Genomic DNA, 16,775 nt, shown 5'->3' with positions numbered 1-16,775 from the left:
TCCACATTTCTATATTGCTGTTGTCAAATGGAAACAGGGAAATTTCCAAGATGTCGGCGGTAGGAATCGGTGCTTCATGGCTAAGTCGTTCTGCGTTTGTATGTGTGTGCAAAACGAGTTTACATTGTGTAATAAACAAATGTGAAGAGAACTATTCTAGTCTAATAATCTTAACTTGGGACATGAATAAAAACACACCATTTCCCAATATAAGAGTTTGAAGGTATACAACAATGTCTAAATGTACATAAACAATGTATATTAGTTAATATGAATGTTAGATAATACAAAAATATTATATATATGTAATCCAATTTAGATCAATTAATAATTTGGGTATCACCCATGTTGTGAGCGATAATGTAGAAACTTCCGGGGATTGGTCGTACTTTGTCGCGGGAGTAGTTGTGATTTTACTTGCGTATGTTGGTCAGGTTGGTTTCCCTGGGAATGTTCACCGCAGATGTGCCAAGCATTCTTGTTGTAATAACACCTTCCGTGACTTTCGATGCTTCACGGATTCTGGCTATCTTGTAACTATTTTTGAAATTGATACTGTCTTTCCTGCTGGTTTCGTTGCTTCGGCATTTCTTAAAACCGCAAGTTCTGTAGCTGTTACTATGGGCACAGGTTTCGTTGTCGTATTTGTTGCTTCTGGGAATTGTGGCACGTGTTTTGTGATCGTTGGTTTTTCTTCCATTGTTCTTGCTCCTGAATCTTTACACATGGCTATTCTTTTACCTGTAAGCTTTGCTTTTTTTGTCCGAATGGCTTTGGATGTTTATTGTGACAACTTCATTTTTATTCTGTCTGCGTGATAACTCGTGATCTGTTTCAACATCCATAGTTGAGAGTTGGCTTGGTTAGCCAATTATGGCAAGAAGCGGGTTTAATGGGGATACTGGTAATACATCCATCGTTGGGGATTTCGGATGCTTTGTAATGCCGTTGGGTCCTGGTGGCCCGTACGGTACAAAGTCTTGGATAAAAGTTCTTTGATAATACTTCTTGCTACCTCGGTGTCGATAACTTCTTTGATTGATAAACCGTCTATAATCACGATGGCTACATGAATGCAGTTGTCCACTCACAGTACTGATGGTTGAAGGAATGGCTGGTAATCTCGCCTGCGGTTACAGTATATGCGACCTAATTTGTGCCGTAGTTTGTAATTGGTGTGGCACATTAGATTTTGCATTCTCAATGCGTACGGACGGAATCTCTCACGCATAGACTGGACTGTTTGACGAATCTTTATATCCAAACGCATCACAAAATCTTTCTTCTTCTTCTTCTTTAGGAAAGCATTCACTTCCTTTCAACGCAAACATTAGTATTTCTAAGAAATCCAATTATTTTTGTAATTACAAGAATACAGATTGAATTTTTTTGTTTTTTAATTCCAATTTGCACCCGTTGCGGTGGTCACAGAGTTCCTTCGATAGAAGAAACTGGCCACGGTGGTGGTACTTTGTCCCAAGATATTTTTTTTCCCATTGTGCCAAACATGTTCTTAATAAACTTTTCAGATATAATATTATTATTCCATTGCGCTTTCTGTCTAGACCAAAGAAATTGTCAAGAACACCCCCTTACAGCAACCTGACCGCTTAGTAAACTTTTAAATCTTTCAGAATAGGCGAAGAAAAATTTTAAATCGCAGGGATACGCCATTACGCGTGCTAGTTACGTTTGGCTTATGCCGACAATAATTTGTACATAGCTTTAAATTAGTCTAATTTAATTATAAGTTGTTCTTTCTTTTATGCAAGCTGTAATAGTTGCTTTAAGATATATGCATTTGCATCATTATTCTTTGGTGTGCAGGTTTAAAAATTGAGTAAGTACAATTATACTGGTGCCTATATGTATAAAACCTACCTTTTGAAGAGGGAAGCATGTCTGCATTATTATCCATTTTGTGGAACCGTACCAGGCAATATTTATACCAACAAGTCGCGTGATGATTTGGAGAAAAGTGAAAAGTGATTTGTGATAGGCTTGTAAATGTGATAAGAAGCAGCATTCTCGTGATAAAAGATTGCTTTTAGAATGTTGTGTATAGTAAATCAAGTTAAGTGTGTATATAATAATTTTACGAGTTTCTGCTTGAGGCAATCGTATAGTAATTTTACGACGTTTTCTTTGATGCAAAATCGCTTTTGCCTTTTTTTCTTTTGATAACAACATTAGCCCATCTTCTTTGCCACTTTATATTGCGATTGAATTAAGCTGACAAAATTACTATATTAAAATTAGTATATAAAAATTACCATTATATGGTAGTGGGGTGCCAACGTTATGCTTGGATGCACACATAAATTCCAAATTAGGAAGTTGCATTCATTGAATATCTCTATGCCCATTCAAATCCAAATTAAAGTGGGTCTTATAACGCCACTTAAAATTTATGCACAGGAAGCGTAAACTTTCACAAATACTTTAAACTTAAAGAAATTGAGACCTGTATGTAATCGTATGGTTAGATATACCTTTTCTATGTCTTTCCTTCATTATTCTTATTAAAATTAAACTTCCTTAGAGTTAACCTTTACAACGTTATCCTGCGGCAGAAACCAAAGGAGCTCCTTAGTCACTTTTCTTTTAGTAAGTCAGTGCATAATAACCATTCGTTAATTCTTCGAGTTACGTGTTCTGTGGCTAAATCCCTTCAAGTAAGAGCTATAATAGTTTACAATTCCGTACCTGTGGAGTTAAAGCAATTTATATACCCTTGTGTAACATGCAAACGTAAGCTTTTAATCTTCGCCGCTAATAATGATGTTAAGTGTGGATGTTGTATGTGTTAATAACTTTCTTATCTTAGCCTAGTCATATTCTTTTTTCTGTTGTCTTTTTACCTTCAATTTTCTTCTAGTTTCTTTTAGATTGTTTAAGAACATTATGTTTTATTGTACTTTATTATTATTATTAGTATTATTATTATTATTACAATTAATTTAGTTAGTCTATTTGAAAAATCTGCCCCCCCTTAGATTTGGACCAACGGTCATTGAGTTGTTAGCATTATTTATTTTATTAATGCAGCTATGGAACATGTTGCAACCTATCACAAGAGATCTTAATGGCTTCAACGTTACATAAGCGTCAACAAATAGCTCAACTCAACTGTACTAGCGTCCGCAATAAATACAAACAACTTGAACAATATCTCTATCGTAACGACATTTCCTTGGTTTTTCTTTCCGAAAGCTTTCTTAAACCTTATGATTCATTTTTTATTAAAAATTTGATCATATCTCCAGCTCTTGTCATGGTGGTGGTGTGGCGAGACTTATATCTAGCAAAACTGATTGAAGTGTGTAGCTATCTCATTCACACATCCCTCGGCGAGCTTTTGATCATAAGTTGTTAAATTCCAACTAATTGTAATGTTTCTCATTCTTCTGAATTAACAGCTTATTTTCTTTTAGGTCCGATACGCCCACATTGATATGTGGTGATTTTAATGCTCACAATGTGAGTTGCAGCAGCCTTCAGCTCTAATGAGCTTTGTGACAAACTCGCTGAGCATTCCGGTCCAATAATCGCCTCTACATTGCTTGGTGAGGAACGTGATAATTTTTTCTTAAACGACATATCGCGCTTCGATGTCGATAAAGCCATTAATTTCTGAAAAAATTCATCTTCAGGCTTGGATGGTATTCGTCACATTCATCTCAAAATGTTGAACATCGAAAACCGATTAATTCTACTAAAGGATTTTAACAACATTCTAATTACCGCTTATGTGCCCTCTTCCTACTATGAATTCCAAATCTTCACTTTAAGTAAAAAGAGTAGTTCCTCAGATTAATCTTGATTCCTATAGATGTATTATCTTAGTTTCTTTCCATCCTTAAAAAAATTTTCAAGAAAGTAGTATATACATGTTTACAGTGGTTTCTCAAATCTACGTTTATTCTCAGCAACTTTCAATTTGGGTATAGACGTTCCAGATCTGCCCAAGACTATTGTCATTTTGTGGTCAGCGACCAACTCAGCCTTTGCTAAGAATCATATTTTGATTGCCTGTTTTACGGACATAACTTCAGTGTCTGATTCTGCCAATATAAATATTTTAAATTCTATTCTACTCTCTTAGAATCTCTTTACCAAATTCTGTAATTTACTATATAACCTCTTTCTCTATAAAAACATGTTAATTACAGATGATGATGTTGCTGTACAAAGGAGATCTTTTACAGGTGTTTCTCAGGGATCAGTATTAAGTCCTTTTTGATTTAATTTGTATATTAATAAAATTTTCAGTTTCCTTTCCTCAAAACATCTCAATCCTGGTCTATGCTGACGATCTTGTCACTTTTATTCCCAACTCTGACCTAGATTTGTGTAATTTGCAATCTGCTCTCGACATTATTTCCTGTCGTCTTGAATCACTTCAACTCACATTTTCAGTCCACAAGACCAAATACTTGGTCTTTTCAGAAAAAAGGAGAGACCCCATGGTTACTCCTCCGCTCATCTATGGTTCTTCCAATCCGTTTGTTAAAACTTTCGACTTTTTAGGCTTTGTCCTACACTCGAAGCTTTCCCCAGCAGCTCACATTGGCTTACATGAAATATTTTTAACTCATGTATCGAAATCCATTTGTGGTATTTGTTGGGGTTCTGACCCCTCTTGACTGATTAAAATGTATCTTGGCTTAATCAGATCAAAATTAGCATACGCTTGTTCACTCTTATTGGACATCCCAAGGAAAGATCTTCTGAAATTATGCAGAATCCAATGGAAATGTGGTTATTGGTGGCATGAATTCTACCCATACATTAAGGTTGCTAAAGAAGGCAAATGCAAGAGCTAAGAGATTTCACTTACTCGCCGGTTTTTCATCTAATAAAATTCTATCTGTTGAGAATCATCCGGCCTTACCTTTCATTTACAACTTCACATCTTTCAATTCCTCTCCTTTCTTGTTTAAAATTTTTGCTGACAAAACTAACAACTTCAATATTCTAAGAACTGGTGTACATAGCTTATTCAAAATTCCTCTTGGTTCTCAATACTCTCGACAAGTAATCGAATTCTTATCAGTGAGAAAATCCACAGTTACGGCGGAGGTACACCATAGTTACTCGAACTTGGTCAATACCAAATGAGAACATTTTTCACTCAACTTTATTGGTGGATCTAAGACCGATGTTCTAGGCAGTGGCGTTTGGTTTCCATATATTAATATAGAAGCCTACTTTTCAAATCACCCATATAGCACTATATTTTCGGCTGAACGCTTTGCGATCCTGGAAGCCATCTCCTTAACGAGTACTCAGCTTCAAAAGAAATACCTTATAGTGTTAGATGATAAATACGTCCTTACGGATTTGAAACGAGATCACTACTCTATAGCCCCAAGTCTGATGCATTTTCTTTTCATTTGCTCTAGGTGCCCAGTCAAATGGGTATTGGCAACAACACTACAAATACAATTGCCTCTTCCAGACCATCTCATTTTAATGACCGTGCTGTGATTCCTGCAGATCTGACGACATTCGACAAAAGGCAACAGCAATTGGATAGATAAATCACCTTACCGTCATCATTTATACTCTTTATTTCCACAAATAAATAAAGCCCCATGTTGTATCAATTGCGCACTCAGACGTGCAATTATTTGTCTTATTAACGGACTGATGTTCATGTAATGATTATCTATTCAAAATTAACATAGTAAAGAACCATTTATGCGCATATGGGTTCTTACAATCTCCTGATCGTTTCCTAACTGCTTGTCCGAATGTTGCCACTTCTATTCGCCACTCCATACTTCCCAAATTGTGTTTGTGTGGTCTTCATGATCGCAGCATTCTTGACATTTTGCGGTCTCACGACTTAGCAGTTCAATTCCCAATCTCCTCTTTATTTAAATCATGTCGAACCTACTCTCTTTCACGCTTTTTTTACTTTCGCACTTATCGATTCTATCATATGGCACTTTATATTCATGTGCTACATTACTTCTTACACTACACAATTTATCGCACTCGGTTCTATAGTACGTGGCGGACGAATAGTATGCAAAACTTAATAAAAATTTTAAAAAAATAACGGAGGTATAACACGCAAAATTAACAAGGCATTAATAAAATATAGCTTAATTGCGAAATATTAAGAAATAAATAATAATAATTATATACCGAGACTAACCTTAACTTTATTAAAGCTGAAACAGAGAAGTTTGTGTTCGGTTGTTGGTTTGCTGAATATAAGGAGAAGAAGAAAAAAAAAACTAAATAAAAAATTAAATTGAAAAGTCAAATAATAAATAGGGCAATGCTTAAAGTCCTTCTTCGGAGCAGTCGCAGTGTTTGCAAAAAATGCATTGAGATGTTTCACTATTTAATCAGAGATAAGGTCGCTATAAATTTGTTACCTGAGGTTTGGCTAAACTACATCAACTTAAACTTGTAAAAATCAAAGGGGACGAATCGCTTAGGCGGAAAATTTGCAATATTAATTCATCGTGTTATGGAATTCCATAAGTCAGAACTGACAAAATTGAAAACATCAATCTGGATATTCACAACGCTAACGGAAATTTTTCACGGTTCATTAGCATATATTTTCATGGTGGATTTTATTCAGTTAAGCTCAAAGTTAGTGCGAATTGGTGTTTTCTATTTTTCACGCTATCGACTTGACTTATTTCCCATTTACTCAAAAATGCGTGCAAGCTCTAAATGACGGATTACACTCATACCACATGCTAGTTAAATTTAGCGCTAGTGCCATTCAAGAAACGAAATGTTGTAGTAGACTACAATATATCTAACTGAAAAAACTGTCGAAGTTTTTTTATAATGCTCTCACTGCTCAGCTACGCTGTACTAACTCTACATCTACAACAGGGAATGTAGCCAGCTGTATTAATTTACGCTCCGTGCTTAAAAGGTTCCGTAAAATTAACTTTCCATCTGTAAGCTAAATATATTTAAATTTAGGAACTATCATAGCAGAGAGCGGAGATTAAAGCTGTTATGATCTTAAAGCAAGTGCTTCGCATGAATGAAGCAAGGCAAATTGGAATATCTGCAAAATGCCGCGTAAAACCCGCGGCTTAATAAAATGTCTTAAAGAAATTGTTTTCGCAAAAAAATTAAAATGTCATAAAAACGAAATAACTCGGTTCTTTTGTTAAAAAGCGATTTTAACGGCCTGGTTTTTTGGGCGCGTATATATTAAAAATTGTAGTGTCTAAGGATATCCCAAAGCATAGCCTTTTATGAAATCAGGCAATGATTTTCGTTTTTCTAGTAATTTGATCAAAACAATTTATAATCATATAAACGTTCTGTTTGACATTTAATTGATTTTACTTAAAGTATTTTCATTTAATTTTACAAGAGACCATTAAATCGTTTTTTCTCTGTAATAAAAAATAGGTTGCAGCCATGACAGCTCTTACATTTTATATCGCCTTGGTCGACTAGCTTCCGCGGGTGTTAAACAGTTCGCTGAAACTGGCAAAAGTGATATATTCGACAACACTTCTGGTGATCAGCAACAGCAGTTAAAAAAGTCGATGCCATCTCAAAACATTGTTGCAAATAAGTCTGGTTTCAGCGTTTTTGATGAATTCAACTTGCCTGCTATAATAACTGGAGCTGGACGCAGTGAATCAAAATTCTTTGTCGACAGCAACCACAGCTTGATATCTCTAATGACGCGCGTTGTACCATCGCCTGATTGGTTTATCGGAATCGATTCATTCCAAGTAAGTTCGAACCAATGTACCCAATAGAATAATGAGCTTTTTTAAACTTGGCGGCGGATTGATGATAAAATTCTCGTTTTTAAGAATATCAATTAGATGATTGGTGCAATAAGCTAAAAATGAACCCCAATTAATAAGTAATTAGACCAATGCTAAATTGAAGGGAAAAGTCGACATTTTTGGCAGAGCCAATTCGATGCTTGAGATGAGCGTTGCCAGCACGAAATATTCCACAAATATTGAAAATACGGAAAGTGGTCTGATCTTATAAAATTTTCTGTGTCTGAAAATAATGAAATGATTAATCGAGTGACATTCTTTTTTGATTATATAGTCCGGAAGGTTAATTGTAGTGGAGTAGGCATATTCGATATTTGAGCAGATAAAGGGTTTTTAAACGGTCAGCCTTTTCTTTAATGAAAGCCCAGCATGGGGATTGTCCACATTGACAGTCATTGGGAGGTTCCTCGGAAGATTAGATTTACATTAATAATGCTATCGCGAAATATGAGCGCTTTTATGTGGTTCACTTATATTCCATTGGTGGCTATGTTGACGGTTTTCTTGGATCCTTTTGCAGAATAACCTGTTTTTATTTTATTTCGATTGAAGAATAAATTCACATTATCATAAGCTTCATAAAAGAAGCTAGGTTAAGCAACGAAGTTATCGACTGCTTTCTCAAAGAACATTGCAGTCGAATCTAACTAGCATCAGCATATCGAAATATGTTCGCTAGAAAATCCTGACGTTGACGTTGAGAATCAAGTGTGTATAAGTTGAAAAGTTGTGGTATTAAGACATTGGCGTTAAACCTCAGTTCATCTCAATCGAATCAAAGTCTATACAAAAGCAGTTGAGAGGATATTTAAGATGCAAAGCCGCAAATGCGGGAGTATATCAAAATCTCTTCGATTTTTCAAAGTTTTTTTAGATTAGCACAACCATAGGTTTTATTAATGTCGTCATATCCATTTTTTATCCCTTTTTCATTTCATATTGTGAAAACAACTTCGTATATGTATATATTGCTGCGCAAACGAACGGAGAAGAATGAGATTTTAGGTGTTTAAAAATATCATATGTCTATCCTTCATCATGGAATTTATGCTTTAATAAAGAAAAATAAGGAATGTGGCCTATAATTCGACTTCTCTTGCTCTTAAGAAAAACTTATCTATCTTAAAATGCCGCTAACCATTTAGTATTGTCTTGTTATGGCATCTAACAATAGCAGACATACAAGTACAGGAAAGGACCTTTAACATATCGTATTTTATACTAGCGGCGAAAAATTGCTGCTTCAATTTCAGGGCTTTCGTTACATCCTCCAACTAGAAAAGAGAAATGGCTTCCGCTGGAAGTTGGGAAGAAGGAAAGGCTACATGATTTCCAGTAGACAAGGGTTTTTTGAAGAAGTCGCGAGTTTTATGTATAGTTCAAATCAGTGTGTTTTTTTTACGGCTTATTATACGTAAACCGTCACATTCTGTCAAACCTACGCTATATTTTTATTCTAATTGTTACTTAGCACTGAGAAAAATTCGAAATTTGCCATCTCCAATCTTTCCACTCGGCTCATATTTGTCATTCCCTTATTTTGCAAAAATTAAATAAAGAATGCAACTTGGCCCAAACTTTTTCCGAATGAATTATTTCGTCTGTTTAAAATTTTAACATGATCAAAGAATTTTCATTCCAGTCAAACTAGTAGAAAGCCTTTCCCTCCAAGCCACGAATTTCTAAAAAAGCGCTGTACGAAAATTTTCAACTTTTTCCAAATTTCAACCAAAACTTATCCGTGAAGTGGATTGCTTCACATGAGATTATTATGATTTCTGAACTTCATCTAGGTTAAACGTATACATGTAACTTGATTTTTGTCGCTGGTGTGCTCTTGCAGTTGTGTTTGGGCGGTTCGTGGATTGACAAGGTTACAATTGAAATGGATCCTTTAGACGCTGGCAGCGACAATGGTTTTACTTTTACGGCCCCCAACTGGCCAACATCGCCACAAGGAGTTATTTATCGCATTACCTCAAAGTATCCCGCTCATCCCGCTGGCAGTTTCTTTTACCCGACAAACAAGCGCTTACCACCAATTGCAACAGTTCAGCTCATGAAGGTATGAACAAACTGTAATAATATCTTCATTTTTACTACTTTTGCTGTTTCATGATCCGATATGCATCGCCTTCTATTTGCAGCTTAAAGAATATGAATTGAGTGAAGTGTTTCATTTCGCTGAAGACGATCGAAAGTACGAAGTTGTACACACGCAGACTCATTTAGAAATGGAGCATAACCACGTAGAAATGAACAACGAATTGTCAGCGAGTATAGAACAAGAGAGGCAGAATGAAATAGCAAAACAACCTACATTCTTAACTGAAAAGGACCGAATACGTTCGCAGCTCTTGGCGAAAATGAATCCCTTGTAAGTATCTAAACGCAGTGTATTCCAAACGGATAAATTTAACACATTCGCAGGTAAACCATATAAAGACTGTTTTGTTATCAGCATGGGAATTGCTTTTTGTTCTAACGCCGTTCATAACTTTAATATTCTCAAAGAAAAACCATGACTCTTACTGCTTTTTTCAGTTCAGTGTTATTGTTTATATTGAGAGTGCTCATTACCAGTAATCGATTGTATTTAACGGCGTTTGTGCGCAATACACAAAAATAAATTTGAATATGTACTCCAATTGTTGAAAATCCAGATAGAGGGATAATTACGTATGAACAATTTGGCGAAAGCTAACTTTGAAGTCCGTGATTAAGTTGCAGGTTATTTGCGCGAATATTTATATGTTTGCGTTAATAAAAAAACACCTTGTAGGGATTAATAATTGGTTTTAAGATTGATAGTAACCCTGTTAAGATATGTTATGAATGTAAAAGAGCTTGTAGGCTTGCAAAATGTGGGCAGACCTGAAATTAATTTATAAATTTGTGCAGTAAAAATTCGAGTTTCTTACTAAAAATAAATTGGAGTCAGTTCGGTCTTTAGGACGGAATATTTTTCTTATTGTGAGCGCTTGTTGCATTACTATTTTTGACAAACAACGATTTAATGATACAGCAACCAAAATCGTTGTATACTTAAGGTAAAACATTTCGCTAGCAACATTTGCGAAACAAAATGATCACATCCTAGTTGAAGAAATCTAATATAAACGAACGCCATGAAAAAGCCTAGTAGAGTGTAAAAAAACCGAAAGGAACACATTTATTAAAGTTCGTCCTTTACTAAAGTACGCGTAAATGATTGATCACATTTAACTTTTCTCGCTGCAGTGGGTTTAAATCGAATCTTAAGAAAAAACTATGTTATGAACGAAATATGTACGTTATATGGGGGAATGCCCGTGTTTGCCCGGGGATTGAAATCGCATAATATGAAAACGCGTTATAAGGGTACCGCGTTATAAGGCGGATTACTGTATATGTAAGCGCATAAGCAGTAGGATTTTCAATTTTTCTCTGGTTGGACGTTTTTACTTTTGGCCTCCTCATGTGAACATTTTTTTTATAAATAAATTTTTCTTTTTTTAATGACTACCATTATATTTCTATATATCTATCTATTTATTGCAAAAAAACTTTTGTTAAAATCCTGGATCCTGGTACGTAACATTGCGTTTGAGTCTCAACTAAAGTCACCTTGCACCCTTTCTTTGCGTTTCACACACCTCGATCACTCATAAAAATACTAACTATAATATTTAAGAAAACAAGGAGGTCCACAACTTATGCACATTTATAGTTATATATTTTACCGCAATTATAAATTTTAAAATAACTTTTAAACACCCCTTAAATATTTAAAATATTTAAAATAAAGTACATACGGATATACCTGCCAGCTTCAAACCAGAGAATTTCATTGCCAGAGGCTGGATTCGCGTCCAATTTATTTTTGTTTAAATGATATTTTGGACAAAGGCGAATATCTATGAAAATTTACAAATTGAAAATAATTGTAATAAGAATTTTTTTTTAAATAAAAGTAATAACAATAATAAGGAAAATATGCGTAGTAGAAATTAGAGAGAATAATTACAACAAATATTCAGCTGGCACAAATTAATTGTAGAATTCAATTGGGTGCTAGAAATAACTTTTATATGTGTTATAAATAACAATAAAAAGTATTTAAGGGGGAAAAAAAGAAAATAAAAAGAACAAAATCCATATATAAACACAAAAAAAGAAAAACAACTAAGAAAGTTACAGAGTTATCAGAGGTCACGCAGTTAAACAGAATTTTAAACCATTTATAATGGAGTAATTTATAGCTAAGTCAAACGCTTTGCTACAATCAGTGCACATGGCAACCGTGCGCTAAATTTTCCCCTCAATGTCGCGAGTCTTTCATTTATTTCAGAAAAACCATTTCTTGTTTCCATGGAAACTTTGCAGACACCTACGTCTCGCTCTGTACATTGTGCACACGATCAACGTGATCCTTTCGATGGTCCCAAGACTGCGCCCGCTGTTATACTGGCACATCTCACATCACAGTAACGTTCACAAAGTCAACAACTGATGAACCTATATTGGCTCAAGATGGTGCAAATAAACGATCCATGTTGAATGGTAACAGACAAGATAGAATTTACGAAAAATAGAAATAAGGTTATCTCGTATTCACAATATTATCCTAAACGACGCAAATCAACGCAGATGATTGGAAAGCAACAACAACTAAGTGCTGATCACAAAATCCAAAATGATATCAACACACAGAACAATGCAATGAATGTAAATTAAAAGCAAAGTCCAACACATATAACAATTTTATAATTGTTTAGGATTTAAAACCGTTCAAGACAAAAAAAATAAAAAAGAATTACAAAATTTACACGCACAAAATAAAAAACGCGGCCATAACGCGCCCATAGAGCTGCCAGACACATACCTCTTGTATAGAGCTCAATAATTGTGCTCATTTTAATTCTTTTACTTTCCCTTATAATCTTTGATAGCGGTTGTTTATATTGTATGTCTTCAACTAGGACATCAGACTTTGTTGCGCAAATGTTGCTAATGTAGTTTCTTATCTTATATATATAACATTTTTGAATCAATTAAAACATAGTTTGCATGCGTTGTTATAGGATCATTGCATAAAGTGTTTGTTTACGTTACGTTAGTGAAAAAAAGTAGAACTTTCAAAACTGATTTTTAAAGAAAAAGATAAAAGAAAAAATTGTTTGCCTGTTCCTGGTAAGTTCGCAAATTAGTTAATAACAATTTATATACACAAAAATATTTGAAAAAAAGAAGATTTATAGCGACGATTTTTAATTTTTTGGTAGGTTATGGTCACAAAACTCAACAATGCTACGCAAAGGAAACAGGTTAAAAGAATGCTAGCAAAAGTGCCTTCCACTGCACGATATTTTAAAAAATATAAAAAATGGTGTAATATTGAATATACAAATTTCTTTCAATAAATAAACGAAAAGAACTTTTCGCGCTTCTCGCTTAACGCGTTTATTAAATTGGTCTTCCATAGCTTTGTTTTTTAAATAATTAACTTTTGTTTGCAAATATTTGCCTGTTTATTTAACTTGTTAATCTTTCTATTGGTTGTCAAATAATAAAAATGTAGATGACTAGGTTAATTTTATTTAGTTTTTTCGTTTTTCACAGCAATAATAAAAATTCAAATAATCAGTTACCCAAATCGCTGTTTTGTGTGCCAAGAACGACGCATGCAAAAATTTCAAAATTTTGAGAAACACTTGCGTAGACCTAAAACGCAACGCAAGCTATGTTTACGCATGATAAAGCCATTGTCTTCAAGCACTTTATTTTATATAAATAAAATGAAAGTAGGGGCATGTTTGAGGTTTCTCTGTTCATAAAAATCAATATTAAGTAAGCGACTATAACAGCATACATAGCGGAGGAGTTATATGCATATTTCAATAAAAATTATAAAAAAAATAATGTGGTGGACGTATAACATGCAATATTAAAAAAAAAATCCTTAATCAAATAATCACTAAAATAAATAAATGATAATAATACTTTATATCAAACCTAACCCCAACTTTATTAAGGCCCAAACAAAGAACCCTGTGCTCACATTGCACATTTTTACACATCCTACCGAATTTCTAGTTGTTAATTTGCTAAATAACGGAAGAAGAATATCATAAATCAATAAATAAACATATTAAAATTTGGAGATAATAGAATGAATTGGAATATCGTATTGCCGCTGTTATATTAAGTGTTAAAGGAGATATAATCGGCGTCAATTAAAAGTAGTATCATTAACCTCATTTCGGCTCTAAAATACAGACGAAATGAGATTAGAGTAACTTATATGAAAATGTAGATGGGGAGCATTTTAACCTGATACATTTCCAATATTGACTGGCGCTTTTACTGATTCACGTTGTATATATATTCGTTTCTTGCAGGAACGATACGTTATTCAACAAATCTGCAGACGTTCCAAAGAACGATAGAAAAGCTATTATACTTAATATAGCAAGCAGTTACGGAAATTCTAAGTCGTTGCTGGCATCATCACCATCATTAACAGGCTATCCAAGCATTGTAAAACGACATCGTGCAAAACGAGTACGAGATTGTCGTGTCAGCCATTGGTCTGAATGGTCAGTCTGTAGCAAAACTTGCGGTGTAGGCGAAATGCATCGGTATCGCAAAATTATTAAGCATGGCAAGCGTGGTGGTCGTCCCTGCCCGCCACTCATGCAATCAAAATGGTGTGGTGCGGATATAAGATGCCATTTACCTAATGCGTATTTTAATTGGTAAGGGTTTTATAGCAAGAAAATTAAATGCCGCAATTTCCTATACTTATATTTTTTGTAATTTACATTTACATATTTTGTTCATTACAATTTTCAGGTCCAACTCATGAATGTTTGTATAAAATCTGTTTTGAATGTTGTTATTTTAACTTCCATCACTATCTCATTGTTTATGTTATAAATTGACGAAGTTAACCAATTAACTCAGAAAATCAACCTCGAACACACAATTCCGAGTTGGAAAACAATGGACAACTTGCAAAAGCAAAACTTAAAAGCGTATTCTCTTAGTATCAAACGTTATGAATTACAATACGTAACTAATGTATGAGATACACGAAATGTAATACAAACTAAAAAAAAAAAACTACGGGTGACTTACAGAAATCTTTTCAAAGATTAACATGCTGAGCGAAAGCAAATTTTACTTTCTTTTCGCAAGAACTATAACAGAAAGCGCTGAATATACGCGTATTTTTCGACTCAATCTTACGCTAATCATTCTCTATGAACCGATTCCCCACAAACGGAGCTTGGAATTGATATAGTACATTCCTCAGTGATGGGTATAAAAGAAACTTAAAGTAACATTCGAAAAGATTTCACCATTCTCGCCTCTGGAATTAATATTTCCTTCACCTTAGGATCTTATGTTAACGTTTTTTTAAATATGAAAGAACAGAGCACTACATTTTATTAGAAGTGGGCGTCCTAACGTCCTAGTCCAAACAGGCCTAAAAGACGTTAAATAGCGGCTTTTTTAAAATTAACTGCAATCATGACTCTGTTGTAATGACCAAATGCCCTGCTGTACCTTTCCTCGCACTTCAATCTTATAACCATCTCAAACGTCGAATCCTTCTCTTATTCAACAACGCACTAAGTTAATTAAGAAAGCACCAAATTAACTTATGGCATCTTCTTAAAAGATATTCAAATATCTGACGTTTTATTTAGAAAAAGGAAACGGCGATGGCATGGGATAGAATGAACAAACTAGTAAAGACTTCCCACACTTAATTTTTACAATTCTTCCTCTTGCTCATATAATTTTTACAATTCTTCCTCTTGCTCATATATTTTACAATTCTTGTTCTTGCGCCAAATTCATCAAAAACTCCAAAATGCAACTAAACATTTCAAAAACTTAATTTACTCGTAAAATAATTTATTACTCTCTATATTTTACTTTAGTGGCATTTCCGTAATAAAGTAAAAGTTTTAGTAATAGAATTTGGATCGAATTAACCTTACCTTCATTAAATTTCATGGCACGTAAGAAATTGTACAAAAATATGCGCATGCGTGTTAGCACAGTAAGATAGACCAGCGCCAACAACCTACAACTGGATATCGTTCTTTCAATTACCAAAATACTGATTTTGATCTGGTTCTATTATCATCCATTCAACTAACTTTTTTGTAGTACCCTGGCCAAAAATAAAACGTTTCCTTACTTTTTTCCTTATTTATTCCGTTAGGAAATTAATAGCCTTTGATGTAACCAGCTCGTTGACAGCTGCCATATAACCTATTATAAATTCTAGTCGGGTCTTCTTCCCTTTTATCAGATCAATGCATTCTCTAAGCGAATTTTCACCTAAGCTTGTCTCTTCAGTAAACAAATAAATCCTACTAAGATCCCCACACACGAACACTTGAATGACATGATAAACTAAATCATCTTCAGCTAAAACAGACATCAGAGAATTTTTAAGCATTTATTTCATTTCTAATAGCAGATTCCTAGCCGAGTAGTGCGATTTATACGGATCATCTGCTGGGTCATTTTTACTTTCTTCATTTACAAGTTTCATTGCTTTCTCATAAATTTCCTGGCATGCGAGGTATTTAAGTAATTAGGAGAAATGTTGCTTATAAGCCGGCGACATCTATATTTTATCAAAAGAACAACATAGCACCAAATACATCGATATCCTAAAAGCTATTTTCGATTTTCGAGTATATATAGAAAACACCTACTTGATACAAAAAATCTGCTGACACACGTAAATAAATCCCTATCTCAAAATGCGCAGACACTTAGCATTTTAGCACTTACTTTCTCGGGTAAGTACCACCGGAAAAAAACTCTTGTAATATTTTATTCTCAACTCACAAGAAGGATTGCACATAACAAATCACAGGGACAACTTCCATTTCCAAAAATAATGGTTAGCATATTCTCAGTACTGACGGCTCTAAGAGTTCTTGACTATGCAGCAGTACATACTGCAGAGCAAGT

General features: G+C 34.3%; 1 protein-coding gene across 4 annotated transcripts in view; it reads left to right on the top strand.

The window, feature by feature from the left end:
• Positions 1-16,775, top strand: part of LOC119638316 — a 50,772-nt gene that overhangs the window by 9,231 nt on the left and 24,766 nt on the right. Inside the window, exons 3-7 of one of the 4 annotated variants that reach the window (XM_038035051.1) lie at positions 7,402-7,733; positions 9,637-9,858; positions 9,941-10,170; positions 14,174-14,530; positions 16,270-16,519. In XM_038035051.1, the coding sequence (XP_037890979.1) occupies positions 7,402-7,733; positions 9,637-9,858; positions 9,941-10,170; positions 14,174-14,530; positions 16,270-16,288 (1,160 nt within the window). In that variant the 3' untranslated portion in view covers positions 16,289-16,519. Of the gene's footprint in view, positions 1-7,401; positions 7,734-9,636; positions 9,859-9,940; positions 10,171-14,173; positions 14,531-14,627; positions 15,553-16,269; positions 16,520-16,775 lie in introns of those variants that run through there. The other 3 variants (XM_038035054.1, XM_038035052.1, XR_005247422.1) reach the window with 3 other exon arrangements.

Source organism: Glossina fuscipes, unplaced genomic scaffold (genome assembly GCF_014805625.2).
Source record: "Glossina fuscipes isolate IAEA_lab_2018 unplaced genomic scaffold, Yale_Gfus_2 87, whole genome shotgun sequence".
Lineage (NCBI taxonomy): Eukaryota > Metazoa > Arthropoda > Insecta > Diptera > Glossinidae > Glossina > Glossina fuscipes.
Note: the sequence above shows the minus strand (reverse complement) of the source record. Positions and strands in the feature narration are given on the sequence as shown.